The sequence below is a fragment of the Anolis sagrei genome, chromosome 4 (assembly GCF_037176765.1).
Source record: "Anolis sagrei isolate rAnoSag1 chromosome 4, rAnoSag1.mat, whole genome shotgun sequence".
NCBI lineage: Eukaryota > Metazoa > Chordata > Lepidosauria > Squamata > Dactyloidae > Anolis > Anolis sagrei.
In genome coordinates, this window is record NC_090024.1 from 81,869,277 (window position 1) to 81,887,795 (window position 18,519).

At 39.0% G+C, this 18,519-nt stretch overlaps 1 protein-coding gene across 2 annotated transcripts in view; it reads right to left on the minus strand.

Moving 5' to 3' along the window:
* Positions 1-13,896, minus strand: part of NUP153 (nucleoporin 153) — a 53,168-nt gene extending 39,272 nt beyond the window's left edge. For both annotated transcript variants that reach the window (XM_060774848.2, XM_060774847.2), the window contains exon 1: positions 13,709-13,896. In XM_060774848.2, the coding sequence (XP_060630831.2) occupies positions 13,709-13,852 (144 nt within the window). In that variant the 5' untranslated portion in view covers positions 13,853-13,896. The remainder of the gene's footprint in view (positions 1-13,708) is intronic.
* Positions 13,897-18,519: the final 4,623 nt, after the last annotated feature.

Genomic DNA, 18,519 nt, shown 5'->3' on the forward strand with positions numbered 1-18,519 from the left:
AACAGCCCCTGGCCTCAGTCATCTGAAAGACTCTGCAATATAAGGCCTAATGAGATAATTTCAATTTGCTGACTTATTTTTTTGATTTTTTTTCTGACTCAAAATGGTTAGTAAAGCTTGATAACTCATTAAACTCTTTGTAACATTTTGTGTAATTGAAACATGATGCTATTGTGAAATATACCGCTTTGAAATTGGATCCAAATTTTGAAAAAAACTAAAGTATTACATTATTTTCATTCAACCTCCAGTAAAAATTTAGTAGTAACAGTACTAGAGATGATTAGCTTCATTGTTCTTGGGGGGGGGGGGGGGATCTATTCTCCAGGTCAAAGCATTCAAGAACTGGCCTAGATTTAAATGCCTGGCACCACCTAGCCATAAGGATATCACTGTAATGGAGCAAATGCGATCATGGATTATATACTTGAAGCATTACAAGCAAAATCCCACAGACATAATATTAAACTCTGGACTTTACTAATTACAACTTGATACTGGATTGATGGCAAATTTTGCTATATCCCATGTTATGCCTAATTAAAATATCAGGTGATACAGAAAGGTTTATGTTGTCATTTGGAAAACAGATTTAAATCACTCTAATTCAAGAATAAAAAGGCTGCTTTTGAAAGAATCACTTCCCATACTTTTCCATTTCTTTCCAATACTCAGTTAACATTTTCAGAATTACACTAAATAGCCTGCAATTGTGTTCTTTATTGTCTAAATTAAGTTACATCAAGTTGATATAAAAAGTGAGTGAGGTATCTTATAATCCTAAGGAGGAAAAGTGATAGACTTCTTGCATGAGACATGATGAATTTTCCCTTCTAATGGCTAAACATGAGAATTAGACTACTTCTCTTTTTTTAAAAAAAATCTGCGAGGTTCATTAAAAAAGAGAAAGAGAACAGTTGCTAAAGAGATCAACAAGGGAGATGTTATTTGATATCCATACCCACCTCTATGAACCTAACAATTATTTCCACAACAGCACAAAAGTTCAACCTAAACTAATGTAGACAAATATCATAAACCATTTGACTGATAAATCATCCAACGTACACATTATAGGTACATCAAATGTTAAACAAGTAAACTCAAAAGAGCAGCAACCCCCCCCCCCCCCCAAAAAGATGGGAGGACAGCAAGCTTATAGTCACTCAGTTCTGTCTCCTAAGGACCAGAGATACTGATGTTATGGTAGGCAGGGATGGAGGGGGAAACTGGTGCAGATAGTCACACAGCAAATAAAATGATATGCCCATTACAAAAAGATAACTGGAGAATACAATGAGCAGCTTGCTATATTGCATATAACTGCAGAAATAATTCAATATCCAACTCAAAGCCAGTATTTTCTTTAAACAAACCAATATTGCATAGATGAGCAAAAAGTACTCAAATGTACAGTACAGTACGCAAGTTTATTTAAATCTATTGCAAAAAAGGACTTCTCATAAGTTTATTCAAATCTATTGTGTAAAATGACTTCTTATAAGTAAAAAAATAAATAAATTAAATTTTCAGTGTCCAAAGTGATAAGTGCTTCAGAGCCAGCACAGTATAGAGGTCTCAGTTTCAACCCAGAACATTGGGAATCCAGAATTTGAATCCCCTCTCAGACTTAGAAACCCATTGGCTGACCTTAGGTAAATCATACTCTCTCAGCCTCAGAGCAAGGCAGGGGCAAAACCCCTGTGAATAAATTTCACCAAACCCCCTTCTCCACACACACACACAAAAACACCAATAGGTTCAAGATAAAGTCACCATACATCAAAAATAACTTCAAGGCACACAACAAATTACACCTTTGAATTTCTTACATACATTAATTTAAAAACCATTTTCAGGTTAATTGCCATGCTTAGGATTGAAATTTTTCAGTCCCTCTAATTTTAGGTCATATCTGTGTTCCTTTCAGGAGTATTAACACTCATCTTAGTACATAATATTCTGTCATGGAAGCAATTTGCAGACACACTCTCTTACACTCAACATGAGAAATATTTTAACAACATACTAACCCTGAACAAAACATTTTATTTCATAAATTAAAGCGACACCTCCAAACTGTCAGTTAACAATCTGAACATTATTAAACTGTTATACCTTACTACTGAAAAAAGTTCAGAACATGGACCTCAAAATTGTGATATAAAGCCATAGAAATTCAAATGATCCCAAAATACTAAATTTAGGCCACCTGTGGGGAAAGCATACCCCCGCCCCGCCACCCAATGCAGAACATAGCCCTCAAGGCACAAGCTTGGCACAACATCTTTGTGGGGAGGGGGAGCTGTATTATCTCTCACTCACTTTGGTTGACAGGACTGACAGCACTAGGCACATTTGACTTATCGGTATGTGTTAAAATCTCAGACTGGAAAGTTAATTAACTGGAAAGTTAATTTAAAAATATTACACTAGTCACATTGAAATGTAGTGTATTTATTAATTATTCACAAGGTCCAATTTAGACAGAACTTTTGATCTAATCCCTACTACAACTAAGATTTGTTTGTCTGGTTTTTTTAAGCTTCCTATTTACATCAGAAAAACTCCTAAAATAATATGCTTGCTCTGAAGCCCACAAGTGTCATTTACTGTCTCTATAGCTAGGCACACAAATTTTGAAAATATGAAACTCTTGGAGAACAACAGAGAACTGATCATATTCACAAGTTGGCCTAAATCCAGTTACCGATCCTAATCAGAGCCAGGACTCGTTGAATCAGTGAGTTTTCTCTAAGTCTTGATTTACAATTCACTGTAGATTCAATCTGGTCTGATATATAGGGGACAAATTTGGATTTAGACTGTAATACTCAACACAGCTACCATCTGTGCAAAATGACTTGATTTCTAAACATGTAGTTATTCACACGTATTACTCAACATATAACATGTCAGCTTTAGGCAACTGCAATAAGGTGTAAATGTTGTCCTATATCCATGTGGTACACTAAAACACAACTTATTAGTCCTTCTACTGGTTTGGGATGTTGTTTTTTAAAGTGATCTGCTGCTCCTCAAGGCCCCAAGAGTTGGGACTAAACTTTTTCAGACATGTTTTTTGCATGCGAGTGGGACTCTTTTTGTAAATTTGGGGGGGACGGACTAAACGCCATTGCCCACAGGCTGCACATTCTTCATTGCTGATCTAGATAGGTAGATTACAATCTGTATTTGCTCAGTGATACACTTAATAATGTGCATATGTGTCATACAGGAAATTCTGGATGACAATTCAGTATACTTTGCTGGCAACAGATGAACACGTGACAGAATATTATAATCCACGCAGTGCTGTACTTAAGCCTCTTTAAGGAGGAGGAAAGCAACAATAAGGAACTTTTTCAAACTGAGAAAGTAGGTTATTTGTTAAATCTATTCACAAAAACACATTCTGACTCTAATCTACACAAAATAAGTTCAAATATGTTTAATGATGTTCAACAGGACTGTGCTCTTTGAAAAGCTGTTAACTACATAAACCTGGAATTGAAATGTAGTTTTCCAGCTGTTCAACTGCAGCTTTAATTATCTGTGCCAGCAAGAACTGACATAAGTTTTTAAAAAAACAAACAAATTCAAAACATATGAAGGGTAGCATGATCACTTCTGAACAAAATAGTTATTAGCAGGTAGCTTAGTTTTGGAAAAAAGGAAAGTATTCATGTGAAACATAAGAATGCTACCAAAAGTGAAAAATACTTTCTGACAAGAAAAGGGAGCAATAAAAACCCGTATGATGTTTAATAAGTCCTCAGTGTATTCTCTGAGGCTTCAGTTGCTACAGGGCATATATTTATCCTTTGAAAACCAGAATCCTCCTTATTTACCATGTGAGGGAGAGAAACCACTTTATTCGGAAGTTCCAGCATTATCAACAGAAGTCTGTATCAAGTAGCAGATTTGTATCATAGTATTTAATCCCAGGGTAACTGTGCAAGCATCGTTATTACTGCCGACAGTTCTGCATTTTTATTCACTTTCTCATCACTGAAAAGCCAAATAATCTCTCCATGCATTGAAGGAAACAAGTTGTGTCTTCATGAAAGTTATTGCTGTAATAAATCTGACAGTGTCACGCAATATTTTGCAAATATTGTTTCTGAACAGGGTAGAATGCTGACCTCAATACTGTTTTTATTCTCTCTGATGCTTCCAGATTCCCAGACCATATCTTTCCTGATCAACAGAAAAAGGGTGAATTTGTTGTTCTGAAAGATCCTGGAAATGCATCTGTACTACCATGCAACATCTGAGGATCCCAGGTGCAGAAAATCGACCATACAGACATGCAACCGTTGTCCACCTCTATTCTAAACAAAGCACAATAAAAACAGCAGGCTGACAGCCAACTAGCCCTGGGCTGGAATGCTGTTGTAGGCCTCAGCCTACTACTATGATAATAATCATTTTAGTTCTTACCAGCCTCTCCTCGTGGCTTTTTGGGATCAAATCCGCTTTTAGATGAATACTGCGTGAGGTATTGCTTTGTGCTTTATTCATATATTTGGAATTATATCTATACTGTTAAGAGGATATCAATAAAATGTACACAAAAACAAATTAATATACAATCTTCGTGTGATCAGTAATATAGACATTAAGTTGGGTTTTAATGTGTGTCTAAAATTAAGAACAGTTGAATCACATTGAATTCTAAGGGACAAGCAACCCTCATAAGTAGAATCATAGACTCATAGTCAGCAGAGACCACAGGGGCCATTCAGTACACCCTCCTGCCATGCAGGAACACAGAATCAAAGCAACCCCAACAGACACCATCCAGCATCTGCTTAGAAACCTCAAGAGAAAGTGACTCCACAATGCTGCAAGGCAGGATATCCCACTGCCAAGCAGCTCTTACTGTCAGGAAGCTCTTCCCAATGTTCAGATGGAATCTTTTTTCCTGCATTTGCTCCAGAGCAGCAGAAAGCAAGATTGCCCCCTCTTCAATGCGACATCCTTCCAAATATTTAAACATGGCTATCACGTCCCCTCCCAGCCTCCTTTTCTCCAAACTAAACATACTCAGCTGTCTAAGCCATCCCTCACAGGACTTGGTTTCCAAAACTTTGATCATTTTGGTCACCCTTTTTTCAACACTTTCTAGCTTGTTGAGCTGTGGTGCAGATGAAGTTTGACCAAAGCAGAATGGAGTGGGACTATGACTTCCCTCAATCCTGACACTATATACTATACTGATGCAGCCAGGAATCACAATTACACTAAATGTCCTGCTCCAAACTCTGCACAGGCAATGTCAGGGAACACATGGCACTGTCAGGAGTGCCTCTCCAGAAGACATCAAAGACTGAATAAAGGAGAAAGTGGTTTCTCAAGTAATCAGGTAACAAATGGTTATGGACTTTACAAATGAACAACAAAACTTTAAACCTGGCATATATGCAACCAGTGGATTTTTTTCAACAGATATGCTATATGCTAGCAGTAGGCTGCTCCAGCTACAAGTTTCTGAATCAGCATTACAAGCAGAATCGCACAGCAGTTATTGCAACAGTCTAGCCTTGAGGTTACCACTGTATGGATCATATAGCTCTAATACCCCTGTCCAACAAAAGTTACAATTGGCATATCTGTCAAAACTGATAAAAACCAGTGCTGCCACATTCTCTTCTCCCTCTCATTTCTTCCTTTTTATGTTTCAAGAGACTAACAAGATTCCTTTTTTAAAAAACGTGTTGAGCATCACTTATCCAGAATTCTAAAAATACTATACTTTATAATCCAATACTGTCTACATGGGTGGCTAGGAAACTGCATTTTTGTTTTCCGGTGGTTCCATTTACACAAACTGTTTACATACATTTTTTAAAATATTGTATGAAATGACTTCCATGCTCTGTGTATAACAATGTACATAAATGCATTTCATGTTAACACTTGGGTCCCATCTTCATGATATCTCATTATATACCTATAATCCAAAATCTGGGGGGGGGGGGGTGGATAAATACTTTTTGAGTCCCAGGAATTGCTGATAATGAACACTCAATTTTTACATCAGGGCAATGCCACACTTGACACATAATAAGCATCTGTTGTCCAATCATGTGTCCTCCACAGTTTAGTAATGCTCAAGTTGTATACTAATTAATGGATTTTTGATCTTTAAAACCAGAACACCAGATGCATTTATCTCAATTTGTATTTAGTTACTTTAAGCATGCTGTATTTCAAATCGATAGTTTATTTGATGCTACTACTGTATAATGTTGTTTAAAGGATTCCGCTATTGGACATTATGTTTAATGCTCCAAAATTTAATTCTTATTTTCAACTATACTAAACATTAGCCTACTAAATCATGCCTACTATACTAAACATTAGCCTACAGAGTTATTACATTATATAAATAAATAAAAAAGCAGCAACTTAGATTTGACTGATCATTATTCTTCAATCATCTTTTCCTGGCAAACATAAAAACATTCTTTAATAATATTAGAAGAAAATTAGAATAAAATCTTGGTTTTGCCAAATTATTTTGTTAAAGGCAAAGAGTTTTTTGAGATTTAAAGCCATGACCACATCTGTGGAAGAGGTTTTATAGCTCTACTGCTTCAACAGGCTAATGTATTTTAAGTGTCAAAGCTATATATCTTACAAAGCAGGTCTGCCTCCCCATTTTGCTGTTGGGAGGACTAGTTGCCAACAGCAGAGATTCCTCAGTCCTGTGCAGTCCAGGTGAACTTAATTAACAGTCTAAATATTCTATAATGCATAGGTAAGAATGGTTTTTAATCCCTTTATCATCTAGGATGGTCTCTGGCAGAAGTCTAGTAGTCATTACTCTGCTTCTGCCAAGGCCATAAGCATGCATATCTGCAAAGGTTGTGGGCAGAGCAGACTTAAAGGGGATTTTAAAGATATTCCAGAAAATTTAACACGTCATCATACACTTCCTCATTATAATGCTCTTCTGGTGATTTCCAACACAGATCTACTTGCACAAAGCAATATTTATCAAACTTAAAACACTGAAAAATTAAGAAAATCCCCAGAAGGTGTCAATTCATTCAAACGGTATGGAGTTTACCATGAGAAATACAAGTGTTTTTGGAGTTTACCAAGAGGAAAAAATAGCGAGGGTTATTGAGAATATTCTGCATTCTTTTCTTTCTACATAAGGATGACATTGATTAAATTTATCTCATACAGATAATCTGTTCATAAAATTGCTGACAAAACTAGATATGCTAAATTCAAGCTTAAAATAGGCTTTATTAGAATTTTGACTTTCAAGATTATTCAACTGATAAATAACAAATCTAACTAACCAGGTTTAAATCACAGCTACACAAATATTAGATCGAAATAGAATGTTGTTTGCATGACAAAGCAAGTCTGCCGTATTAATCCATAACGTAGTAGAATCAAGAAATAGTATTCAAAAATCAAAATAGTCTCCAGAAGTTCAAATAAATAAATAAATATAGACATTCTTAAGATGAATGTAACTCTAAAATAGATCAATACTTGCATTTACATGCAATTTAAGCATTGTACTGAGAAAAAAGTGAGAAGCAATGATAGAAATCATGCTCATAAATTGCCTTGAACTATAGACAAATAATGTGACAGCATGTGTCTCTCATATGTGATGAAATTAGATCCTGACGATTTATACTAAAGTAAAGATGCTAGGGTGATATAGCAGAAATATTTACAAGGGTGCCTTTAACTTTAATGTTCAGTTCCCAACACTCTTACTGTACAACAAACTTCAACTTTCACGAATTCTCTTCTGCATCAACATCTCAATCATAGGAAGCCACTTTTCAAAATGAAAGATTTAATATCACTTCATATTTTTGGAACATATATACCAAACGAAAACAAACACTCTTGACCATATCAGTTTGCTTAAAACTTTTTGATGTCAGTAATTTCATATACCGACTTAAGGAGAAGCACCTGCTGACCGAAAGTCAGCAGTTCAAATCCATGGAGCGGGGTGAGCTCCCGTCTGTCAGCTCCAGTTTCTCATATGGGGACATGAGAGAAGCCTTCCACAGGATGGCAAAACATCTGAGCATCCCCTGGGTAATGCCCTTGCAGATGGCCAATTCTCTAACACCAGAAGCAGCTTGCAGTTTCTCAAGTCACTCCTGACACAAATAAAAGGAGAAGCACAAGTCCTGAGGATTAAATATACAGTATCCTTAAATTATACATATCTACCATATTTTAAACTCTCACAAACACAAGGTTTGCTAATTCCATCTAATATATTTGTATTTCCAAATGCTTCAACCACTATCTCCCACACTATCTGATTGGTTCCTGACTACATATCCTTAGTTCTTATATAGATAGTAATTAATAAAAATGAGATGTATAGTTTAGCCATAAAATAAAAAATAAACCCTTTATTTATCCTCTCTCTGACTTTCACATATACACACACGTCAAACTTTAACAAGACTACATAGTGCAAGTTTAAAGTACGGTATTTATTTTTAATTAAGGGGTTGAAACTTCATAATCTTAAATATTACCTACAGCTCATAAAATCCTAAAGTGAACTTGTTATTTTTAAAACCTGGATTTTTTTTTTAAACCAATCAAACAGGGACTCTTCCAAAAGCAAAGAGCAGGCCTTCGTTTAGTCATCACAGTCCAAAGTTTGCTTCTCCCATCTCCTATGGTAGTTACATCTTTACCCAAAAAAATCTACCAACAAAGACTTGGAAGGAGATTGGTCTCAAAGTAAATCTCAGTCCTCCCTTGCAGCTAAAATTCCTGGGATAGGTGCAAAATGAAAAGAAACAAATGGTTATAATAATAATAATACCTCCTGAAGAACCCACACAAAAGGAAAAACCTGGTTCTAGGAACACATTTTCCTTTTCCTTTTTCATAACCTACCCTGAGAGGGAATGTAGAAATCCCCATGATTGTCAAGGGAGGTGGGGCTAAAATGGGGGATTATTATTATGTTTATTTATATCCCAGTTGGTCTCTCCAAGCGGCTAACATTAAAAGCATTACAATACAATTAAAATATACAAATATGCAAATATCAAAGCAATATTAAACATTATTAGTATTAAAAACGATTCAGATTAAATCCATAAAAATATATAAAACCACAACGCCATCTGATGGTGCTATAAAAATACATAATTATCTTTGTATTATTATTATTATTATTATTATTATTATTATTATGCAATTTGATAGTGCTGTATTATTAAACTATTATTATGTTATAGGGCATCACAAAAGTCTCCATACATAGGAAATATTAATAAGCCCCTATAAAATATTTTATCAATTTTAGTTGTAATGTACAATTTGCAAATCAAGATACAGTTAGCTACCATTTCCCATTTTCCCTATGTATGGTGACTTTTCGGACACCCAGTATTATTAACTTTATAATGCAATTTGATGGCGCTATATCAATAAACTATTATATTACTGCTATTAGTACCCTTACAATGCAATCTGATGGTGCTATATAAACTATTATTATTAAGCTTAAAATGCAATTTGATGCTATACCCATAAACCATTATATAATTATTATTAAGCTTAAAATGCAATTTGATGGCGCTATAGCCATACACTATTATATTATTAACTTTAAAATGAAATTTGATGCTGATATATCAATAAACTTCATTATTATTACTGCTAACCGTACAATGCAATGTAATGGCACCATATGAATAAACTCTATTACTATTATTATTATATTTATTTATACCCCACTTTATATCCCCTGAAGGGGACTAAACGGTTTAACAAAAAAGAAACAGCATAACCATTTAAAATATACAAACATTAAAACAGGCTTAAATATAAACAGCGTTTAAAAATTCAGTTACAAACCATTAAAACAAATTCAAAGTTATTACTACTATTATTGTAGTATTGTTAAACTTACAATGCAATTTGATGGCGCCATATGAATACTCTCTATTACTGTGATTAACCTTAAAAAGCAATTTGATGATGCTGTATCAGGCATGGGCAAATGTCGGCCCTCTAGCTGTTTGGACTTCGACTCCCACAATTCCTAAAAGCCAGTAGGGAGTTTGTGGGAGCTGGAGTCCAAATTGTGGAGGTTGGAGTCCAAAACACCTGGAGGGCCAAAATTTGCCCATGCCTGTGCAATATCTATGTATTATTTATTATTGATTTCCTGCGTGTTTACCCTGCTCTAGCGCAACCCTGAAGGAGACTCAGACTGGCTTACACATTGACAAAATTCAATAATAACTTTTATAATAACTTTATTTTTATACACCACCACCATTTTCCCAAAGGGATTCAGGGTAGCTTACAAAAAAAAAACAATTAAAAACATAATGGCAAATGACAATCTAATTAAAACAATTAAAAATACAGGAAGATATAAAAACATCATTAAAAGTATATCAAACTCAACAATCAGTAACCAGGACAAGGGCATGATCAGACTAGGGAGGCTGGGCATAGATTTGTGCCACATTAAAACATACAAATACAAATTACAATATACATTAAAATCATAAAAAGCCATAAAAACAACATCATATAAATACAGTACATACACTGTTAAACATTGCACGTAGACCCAAAATCTTAATCCGGAAGCCTTTCCAAATTCCAGTCACTTCATAGCCGCATGTTGACCCTGTGCTCTATTCAGATCTATTATTACTATGATCAACAGTACAATGCATTTTGATGGTGCCATATGAATAACCTCTATTATTCTTATTACTATGGTTAACTTTCCAATGCAATTTGATGGTGCTAGATCAGACATAGGCAAACTTCGGCCCTCCAGGTGTTCTGGACTTCAATTCCCACAATTCCTAACAGCCTAAGGCCCTTTCCCTCTCAGCCGCTTAAGTTGTTGAAGGGGGAAATTAAGAGGCCTGAGGTTGCTAGGAATTGTGGGAGTTGAAGTCCAAAACACCTAGAGGGCCGAAGTTTGTCCATGCCTCTGCTACATCAATAAACTAGATTATTGTTAACTTTAGAATGCTAATTGATGGCACTACACAAAGGCAAACATTCAATGCCTGCTTGAGTCCAGGTGTAGAGTAACAATAATAATGGGTTTCTGTGAGTTTTCCGGGCTGCATAGCCATGTTCAGAGGCATTCTCTCCTGTTTCACTCACATCTATGGCAGGAATCCTCAGAGATTGTGAGGTCAGTTGTCAGACCCTGTGTCAGACTACACAGAGAAGTCATTGAAATCCGCAAGCATATGGACAATTTCAACAGAAAGGAGGAAAGCATGAAAATGAACAAAATCTGGCTGCCCGTATTAGAAAACTCTAAAATCATAAATAAAGCGCAACACTCAAAACACTGGGTATTCCTGGCACAAAACAATCAGGGCCAGCTAATACCTCCCAACAAAGGATTCCCCCAAGCAGGAAGCAGCTAGGCTTTGAAGCTGCAGGCCATTCAATGCTAATCAAGGTGATCAAATGCAACATTCACACTTACCTCAAAAAGACAAGAGTTCATTCTCCCACCCTGGCCATTCCACTGATACACAAACCTTACTTGCCTAGTTTCCATCAGACCTCACAACCTCTGAGGATGCCTGCCATAAATGTGAGCGAAACACTAGGAGAGAATGCTTCTGTAACATGTCCATACAGCCCAGAAAACTCACAGCAACCCAATGATTCCGTCCATGAAAGCCTTCAACAACACATTGAACTATGATTATTTATAATATTAATAATAAAACTTTATTTATAACCTGCCCCGTGGGGGACTCAGCGCTGTTTCCAACAAAAGATGGCAAACATTCAATGCCATATTATTATTAACCTTATAGTGCAATTTGATGGTGCGGTATCACCCATCATTATTTATTATTATTTAGTCAAAATAATAAATTATTATTGATATATTGCAACGAGGCTTTGCTCCTGTAGCACAGGAACAGCTGGATTCCATCCTGCACATTCTTCTGCACTTTACCAGGAACTAAGATCTAGCTTTCTACTACAAGTTATAGATTTTTTGAAAAAAACATAATGACCCTGACAAAAATAATTACGTGTTTAAACTGCCAAGATTTTAACTGTTGCCTTTTAGAGGAAAGGTTCCTGGATGATAATAATAATAATACTTTATTTATACATCATACAGTCCTAGACACTTGGGAAGTGTCCTACGTGTGATTGAATACAACAGCCAGCAGAGTCATCTTGTCTGTTGTGGACTCATCTTGTTGTGTTTCAAATAATAATAATGACTTTATTTATATTCCTCTCTATCTCCCCGAAGGGCTCAGGGCGGATTCCAAGCATAAAAGGCAAACATTCAATGCCCGAATACAACAGCAATACATCCATACTAACAAAATTTAAACAGCCCAACATATAAACACGAATGATAACTTAACAACTAAAATTAAATTAAAAACACAGCCTATTATAACAAATGTAAAGCAAAACATCAAACATTAAAAGGAAACAAGTCTGGATGAAGTCTGTAAACTGAACATGTTGGAAATGTGAAGTTTTCTTTCTTTTATCATTTATACTGTACTAGCTGTCCCCTGCCACACGTTGCTGTGGCCCAGTCTGTATATATGTGGTGTGTGTATATATATGTATGCATGTGTATATATTTGTGTATATATATTTGTGTGTATATATGCATGTATATATTTGTGTATTTCTGTGTTTATATGTGTATATGCATATTGTGTATGTGTGTGTGCTTGTCTATATGCATATTTGTGTGTATATATGTATGTAGACATGTATGTGTATATGTATGTGTGCATGTATATGTGCATGTGTATATGTATATATGTGTATGTATATGTGTGTATATTTGTGTGTGTTTGTGCATATATATATATATATATATGTGTGTGTGTGTGTGTGGATGCAGGCATGTAGCCGGGGGGGGGGGGGCTTGAGGGGCTTCAACCCCCCCCCCCGAAATTCTCATGGTGGTCCGCAAGAAGGCCTTACTGGTACACTATTTAAATTGTTATGTTTATTTATATCATGATCTGATCACCATGCTCAATATATCCCATATGCATGGGGGTATTGGGGTAATGATACAAAAGGTTTGCTAGGGTAGACCCTCTTTCACTCAGACTCAGCCCCCCCCAAACCAAACCCAGCCTCCCCCCCCCCAATCAAAATCCTGGCTACGGGTCTGTGTGTATGAATGTGTGCATGTGCATATGTATATGAGTGTATAGCTATATATGGTGTATTTCTGGGGTTTTTAAGCCTGTTCCGCTGGGGTTGTGTGTGTGTGCATGCACGCGTGTGTGTGTTTATGGTGATGGACACTCGTTGGACTGATAGGTGTATTGTGTCCAAATTTCGTGTCAATTCGTTCAGTGGTTTTTGAGTTATGTTGATCTCACATTACATTTTTATTTCTATAGATTTTATTTTATACTGTCTTGTTATATATGCCAATAAAGGCCTATTGGTTTGGATTGTGATAATATCCTTGTATTGGAAGGCCCTGGTCCCTCATGTGAAGAGGCGGAAGAGGAGGCGCGGGACCTTGTTCCTCTTCCTCCTCCTCCTCCATGGCCTGGCTGCTCCTGAGGCCCTCTGCGAAGCTCCTTGGCGGAGGCTCCCTCGGGCCTGCCTCTTTCTTTCTTTCCTTCCCGCCTCCCTCCCTTCTTCCCCTCAGGTCTCCATGCTTTTGGGCCTCTCCTTGCCTCACCTGCTTGTTCCTGGGGTAAGGCTTGGAGGAGGGCGCTGCGTGGTGGTACCGCCGCGTCCGTATCTTCCCGCCACCGCCTCCTGCTCCTGCTGCTCCTCCGCCGCCTCCTGCTGCTGCTCCGCCGCTGCTCTCTCCGGCCTCCATTTCGGGGCCTCGCTTTGCTCCCTTCCCCCTCCCCCCTCCCTCCCCCTCGAGCGCGCGGCGCAACCTGAGGCCTGGCCCGACCCGGCCTCCCCTCAAGCGCGCGCCCGCGCGCGCTCTCCCCTCACGTTGCTCCCGCCTCTGGCTCTCGCCCTCACGCGCGTTCTGTGCTGTCACTCTCTCTGTCTCTCTTTCTCTCTGTGACGAAGGGAGCCCGCCTCGCGCCCCTCACACGGAACGCCCGGCTTCCCCGCGCGCCGCGCTTCTCTTCTCTTCTCCTCCTCGTCACCGTCTAGCCCGCCCGAGACTTCCCCCTCTCTCCCTCCCTCCTCCTCCTCGCTTCCTTTCCACAGACCGACCAACCAACCAAAGGGCACACGCCCGTGCGGCCTCTCGTCACCCAAGTGCGACGCAGCATCATGGCATGCGTCATTCCCGCTCGCTGAGCGGCCGGGATTCATTCATGCCACTGCGCTCTCATGGGAAATGTAGTCTTGGAGAAAGACCGACTACTAGGCCATACCTAGCAGGCAGGCAGGCAGGTGGAGGCTCTCGCAGCCTTCCAGAGGAGGCGCGGGATCTCGCGAGAGGAGAGGGGCCGAGATTCTGGAATGAGCGGGAATTTAGGAGGCTGTTGCCTCTCTTCAGAAAAAGACTCGGTTGCAGTTTCTGAGGGGAAATGGCATCACTGGAAAGGAGGCTTGGGCCTTTTTAAAATAATAATAATAATAATAATACATTATTTTTATTATTATTACACTGCTGGAATTGTCGAAGGCTTTCATGGCCGGAATCACTGGGTTGTATGTTTTTTCGGGCTATATGGCCATGGTCTAGAGGCATTCTCTCCTGACGTTTCGCCTGCATCTATGGCAAGCATCCTCAGAGGTAGTGAGGTCTGTTGGAACTAGGAAAATGGGTTTGTGGAATGACCAGGGTGGTACAAAGAACTCTTGTGTGCTGGAGCTAGGTGTAAATGTTCCAACTGGCCACCTTGATTAGCATTTGATGGCCTGGCAGTGCCTGGGAAAATCTTTTGTTGAGAGGTGATTAGATGTCCAGACACTGCCAGGCCATCAAATGCTAATCAAGGTGGTCAGTTGAAACATTCACACCTAGCTCCAGCAGACAATAGTCCTGTGTCCCACCCTGGTCATTCCACAGATATATAAACCCTTTTTCCTAGTTCCAACAGACCTCATTACCTCTGAGGATGCTTGCCATAGATGCAGGCGAAACGTCAGGAGAGAATGCCTCTAGAACATGGCCATATAGCCCAAAAAACCCCTACAACAACCCACTGCTGGAATTGTGAATTCACCAAAAATTTCCCACTTGGTGTACATGGATGATCTACGGAAAATCAAAAACTGAAATCCAGGCACTGACCAACATAGTCAGAATCTTCAGCACTGGCATCGGTATGGAGTTCAGCCTAGACAAATGTGCCACAGTGGCACTGAAGAAAGGGAAAATTACTCACAGCGAGGGCATAGAGATGCCAAATGGACAAACCATAAGGTGCAATCAGCCTGAAGCCTATAAATATCTGGGCATACTACAGCTGGACAATATCAAGCATGGGGAAGTGAAAAATGTGGTCAGCAAATAATATGTCCGAAGAGTAGGAAAGGTTTTGAAGAGCAAATTAAATGGCAGAAATACGATCAAGGCTATCAACACCTGGGCCATCCTCGTCATTAGATACACTGCTGGGATTGTGAACTGGACACAAGCAGACCTGGATGATCTAGACAGAAAAGCAAGAAAAGTGATAACAATCCACAACTCATTACAGCCACGTAGTGATGTTGACAGACTTTCCCTGCCCAGAAAATCAGGAGGCAGAGGGCTTCTGCAAGTGAAACAAATGGTAGAAGAAGAGAAACATGCACTGGCAAATTATGTGAAAGGCAGTCAAGAACCAACATTGAGGGAAGTCAATAGTAGTAAACTGCTTCAAGTGCAAAAGACAAAGAGGGAATGCCGTAAAAACACAATCCAGAGCAGAAGAGAAAACTGGTGAAAGAAGGCTCTCCATGGACAGTCCCTGGGAAAAATTGAGAGCCAAATTGACAAAAACAAAACAAAACATGGCTGTGGCTCAAATGGAACTTTGAAAAAGGAGACGCCTGATTCTGGCAGCCCAAGAACAAGCCATCAAAACCAGAATTGAAAAGTCAACAGCAGATCCTAACTGTAGACTCTGCAAGGAAGCAGAAACAATAGATCACATCCTCAACTGCTGCAAGAAGATTGCGCAAACAGACTACAAGAAGAGGCATAACACCATAGCTCAGATGATTCATTGGAACGTGTGCCACAAATACCATCTGCCTGCGACAAAGAACTGGTGGGATCACAAGCCTGAAAAAGTTACAGAAAATGAACACTTCAAAGCCCTCTGGGACTTCCGAATTCAGACAGACAGAGTTTTGGAGCACAATACTCTGACCTCACGATTGTGTTAAAAAACAAAGTATGGATTGTCAGTGTTGCAATCCCAGGTCACAGCAGGATTGAAGAGAAACAACTGGAAAATCTGACACGATATGAGGATTTAAAGATCGAACTGCAAAGACTGGCACAAGCCAATCAAGGTGGTCCCAGTGGTGATCGGCACACTGGGTGCAGTGCCTAAAGACCTTGGCTTGCACTTAAACACAATCAGCGCTGACAAAATTACCATCTGCCAGCTGCAGAAGGCCACCTTACTGGGATCTGAGCGCATTATTCACCAATACATCACACAGTCCTAGACACTTGGGAAGTGTCCGATGTATGATCCAATACAACAGCCAGCAAAGTGATCTTGTCTGCTGTAGATTCATCTTGTTGTGCTTCTAATAATAATAATAATAATAATATATTTGTATTCCAACCTATCTCTCCAACGGGACTCAGGGCGGATTCCAGAATACACAAAGGCAAACATTCAATGCCTGCTTGAGTCCAGGTGTAGAGTAACAATAATAATGGGTTTCTGTGAGTTTTCTGGGCTGTATAGCCATGTTTCAGAAGCATTCTCTCCTGATGTTTTGCCCACATCTGGCAGGCATCCTCAGAGGTTGGGAGGTCAGTTGTCAGACTCTGTGTCATACTTCACAGAGAAGCCATTTAAGTCTGCAAGTATGTGGACAATTTCAACAGAAAGGAGGACAAAACAAAATCTGGCTACCAGTATTTTAAAAAAGCCCCTCTAAAATCATAAATAAAGAGCAACACTCAAAACACTGGGGATTCCTGACATGAAACAAGCAGGAAGAATATAAATTAAATGGATTCCTGGTTATATACCACAGTAATATATACCCACAAATACAGCAGTATGTATAGGTCAATAATCAATAAACAGGTTTATCAAACCTGTTAATTGATTATTGACCTATACATACTGTTGTATTTGTGAGTATATATTACTTGGATGAAAGAAGTAGAGCCAGCTAAGGATGCCCCCAGGCAGGAAGCAGCCAGTCTTTGAAGCTGCAAGGCCATTCAATGCTAATCAAGGTGGCCAACTGCAACATTCACACTTGCCTCAAACAGACAATAGTTCTCTCTCCTGCCCTGGACATTCCACAAATATATAAACCTCACTTGCCTCAGTTTCCAAAAGACGTCTCAACCTCAGAGGTTGCCTGCGATAGATGTGGCCAAAACATCAGGAGAGAATGCTTCTGGAACATGGCCATACAGCCCAGAAAACTCACAGAAACCTAGCGATTCCAGCCATTAATGCCTTCAACAACACATTTACCTATTTTTAATTTATAATAATCATGGCCGGAATCACTGGGTTTCCGTGAGTGTTCTTGGCTGTATGGCCATGTTCCAGAAGCATTCTCTGCTGACGTTTCGCCCACATCTATCACAGGCATCCTCATGTATGGCAGGCATCAACCAGAGAAGCCAGTAATAGCAGAGCACCTGATGAACACAGCATATTATTTGAGAACACATAAATGCTGGACCACTCGAACAACCATCATGTCAGACTACACAGAGAAGCCACTGAAATCCACAAGCATGTGGACAATTTCAACAGAAAGGAGGAAACCATGAAAATGAACAAAATCTGGCTACCAGTATTTTTTAAAAAACTCTAAAATCAGGACAATAAATAAAGAACATCACTCAGAGAGCAGGGGAATCCAGACAAGAATCAATCAGGGCCATCTAACACCTCCCAAGAAAGCATCCCCCAAGGCAGCAACCAGCCAGGCTTTGAAGCTGTGAGGCTATTCAATGCTAAATAAAGCTGGACAATTGCAACATACACAATGTGTTGTCGAAGGCTTTCATGATCAGAATCACTGTGTTGCTGTGAGTTTTCTGGGCTGTATGGCTGTGTTCCAGAAGTATTATCTCCTGAAGTTTAATGCACATCTATGGCAGGTATCCTCAGAGGCTGAGGGGTCTATTGGAAACTAGGAAACTATCGTTTTTATATCTGTGTAATGTCCTGCGTGGGAGAAAGAACTCTTGTCTGCTTGAGGCAAAGTGTGAATGTTTGAAGCTGCAATCAAGGTGGCCAGTTGCAGCATTGCCGCCTGGGCCTCTTGCTGCCGCTTGGGCTCTGTGATGCCTCCTCAATCCTCAGTGTTCCCTCTCTACTTAAATTCTTTAAAAACACACACACAAAACAGCGAGTCCGCGATAAGTGAATTGCG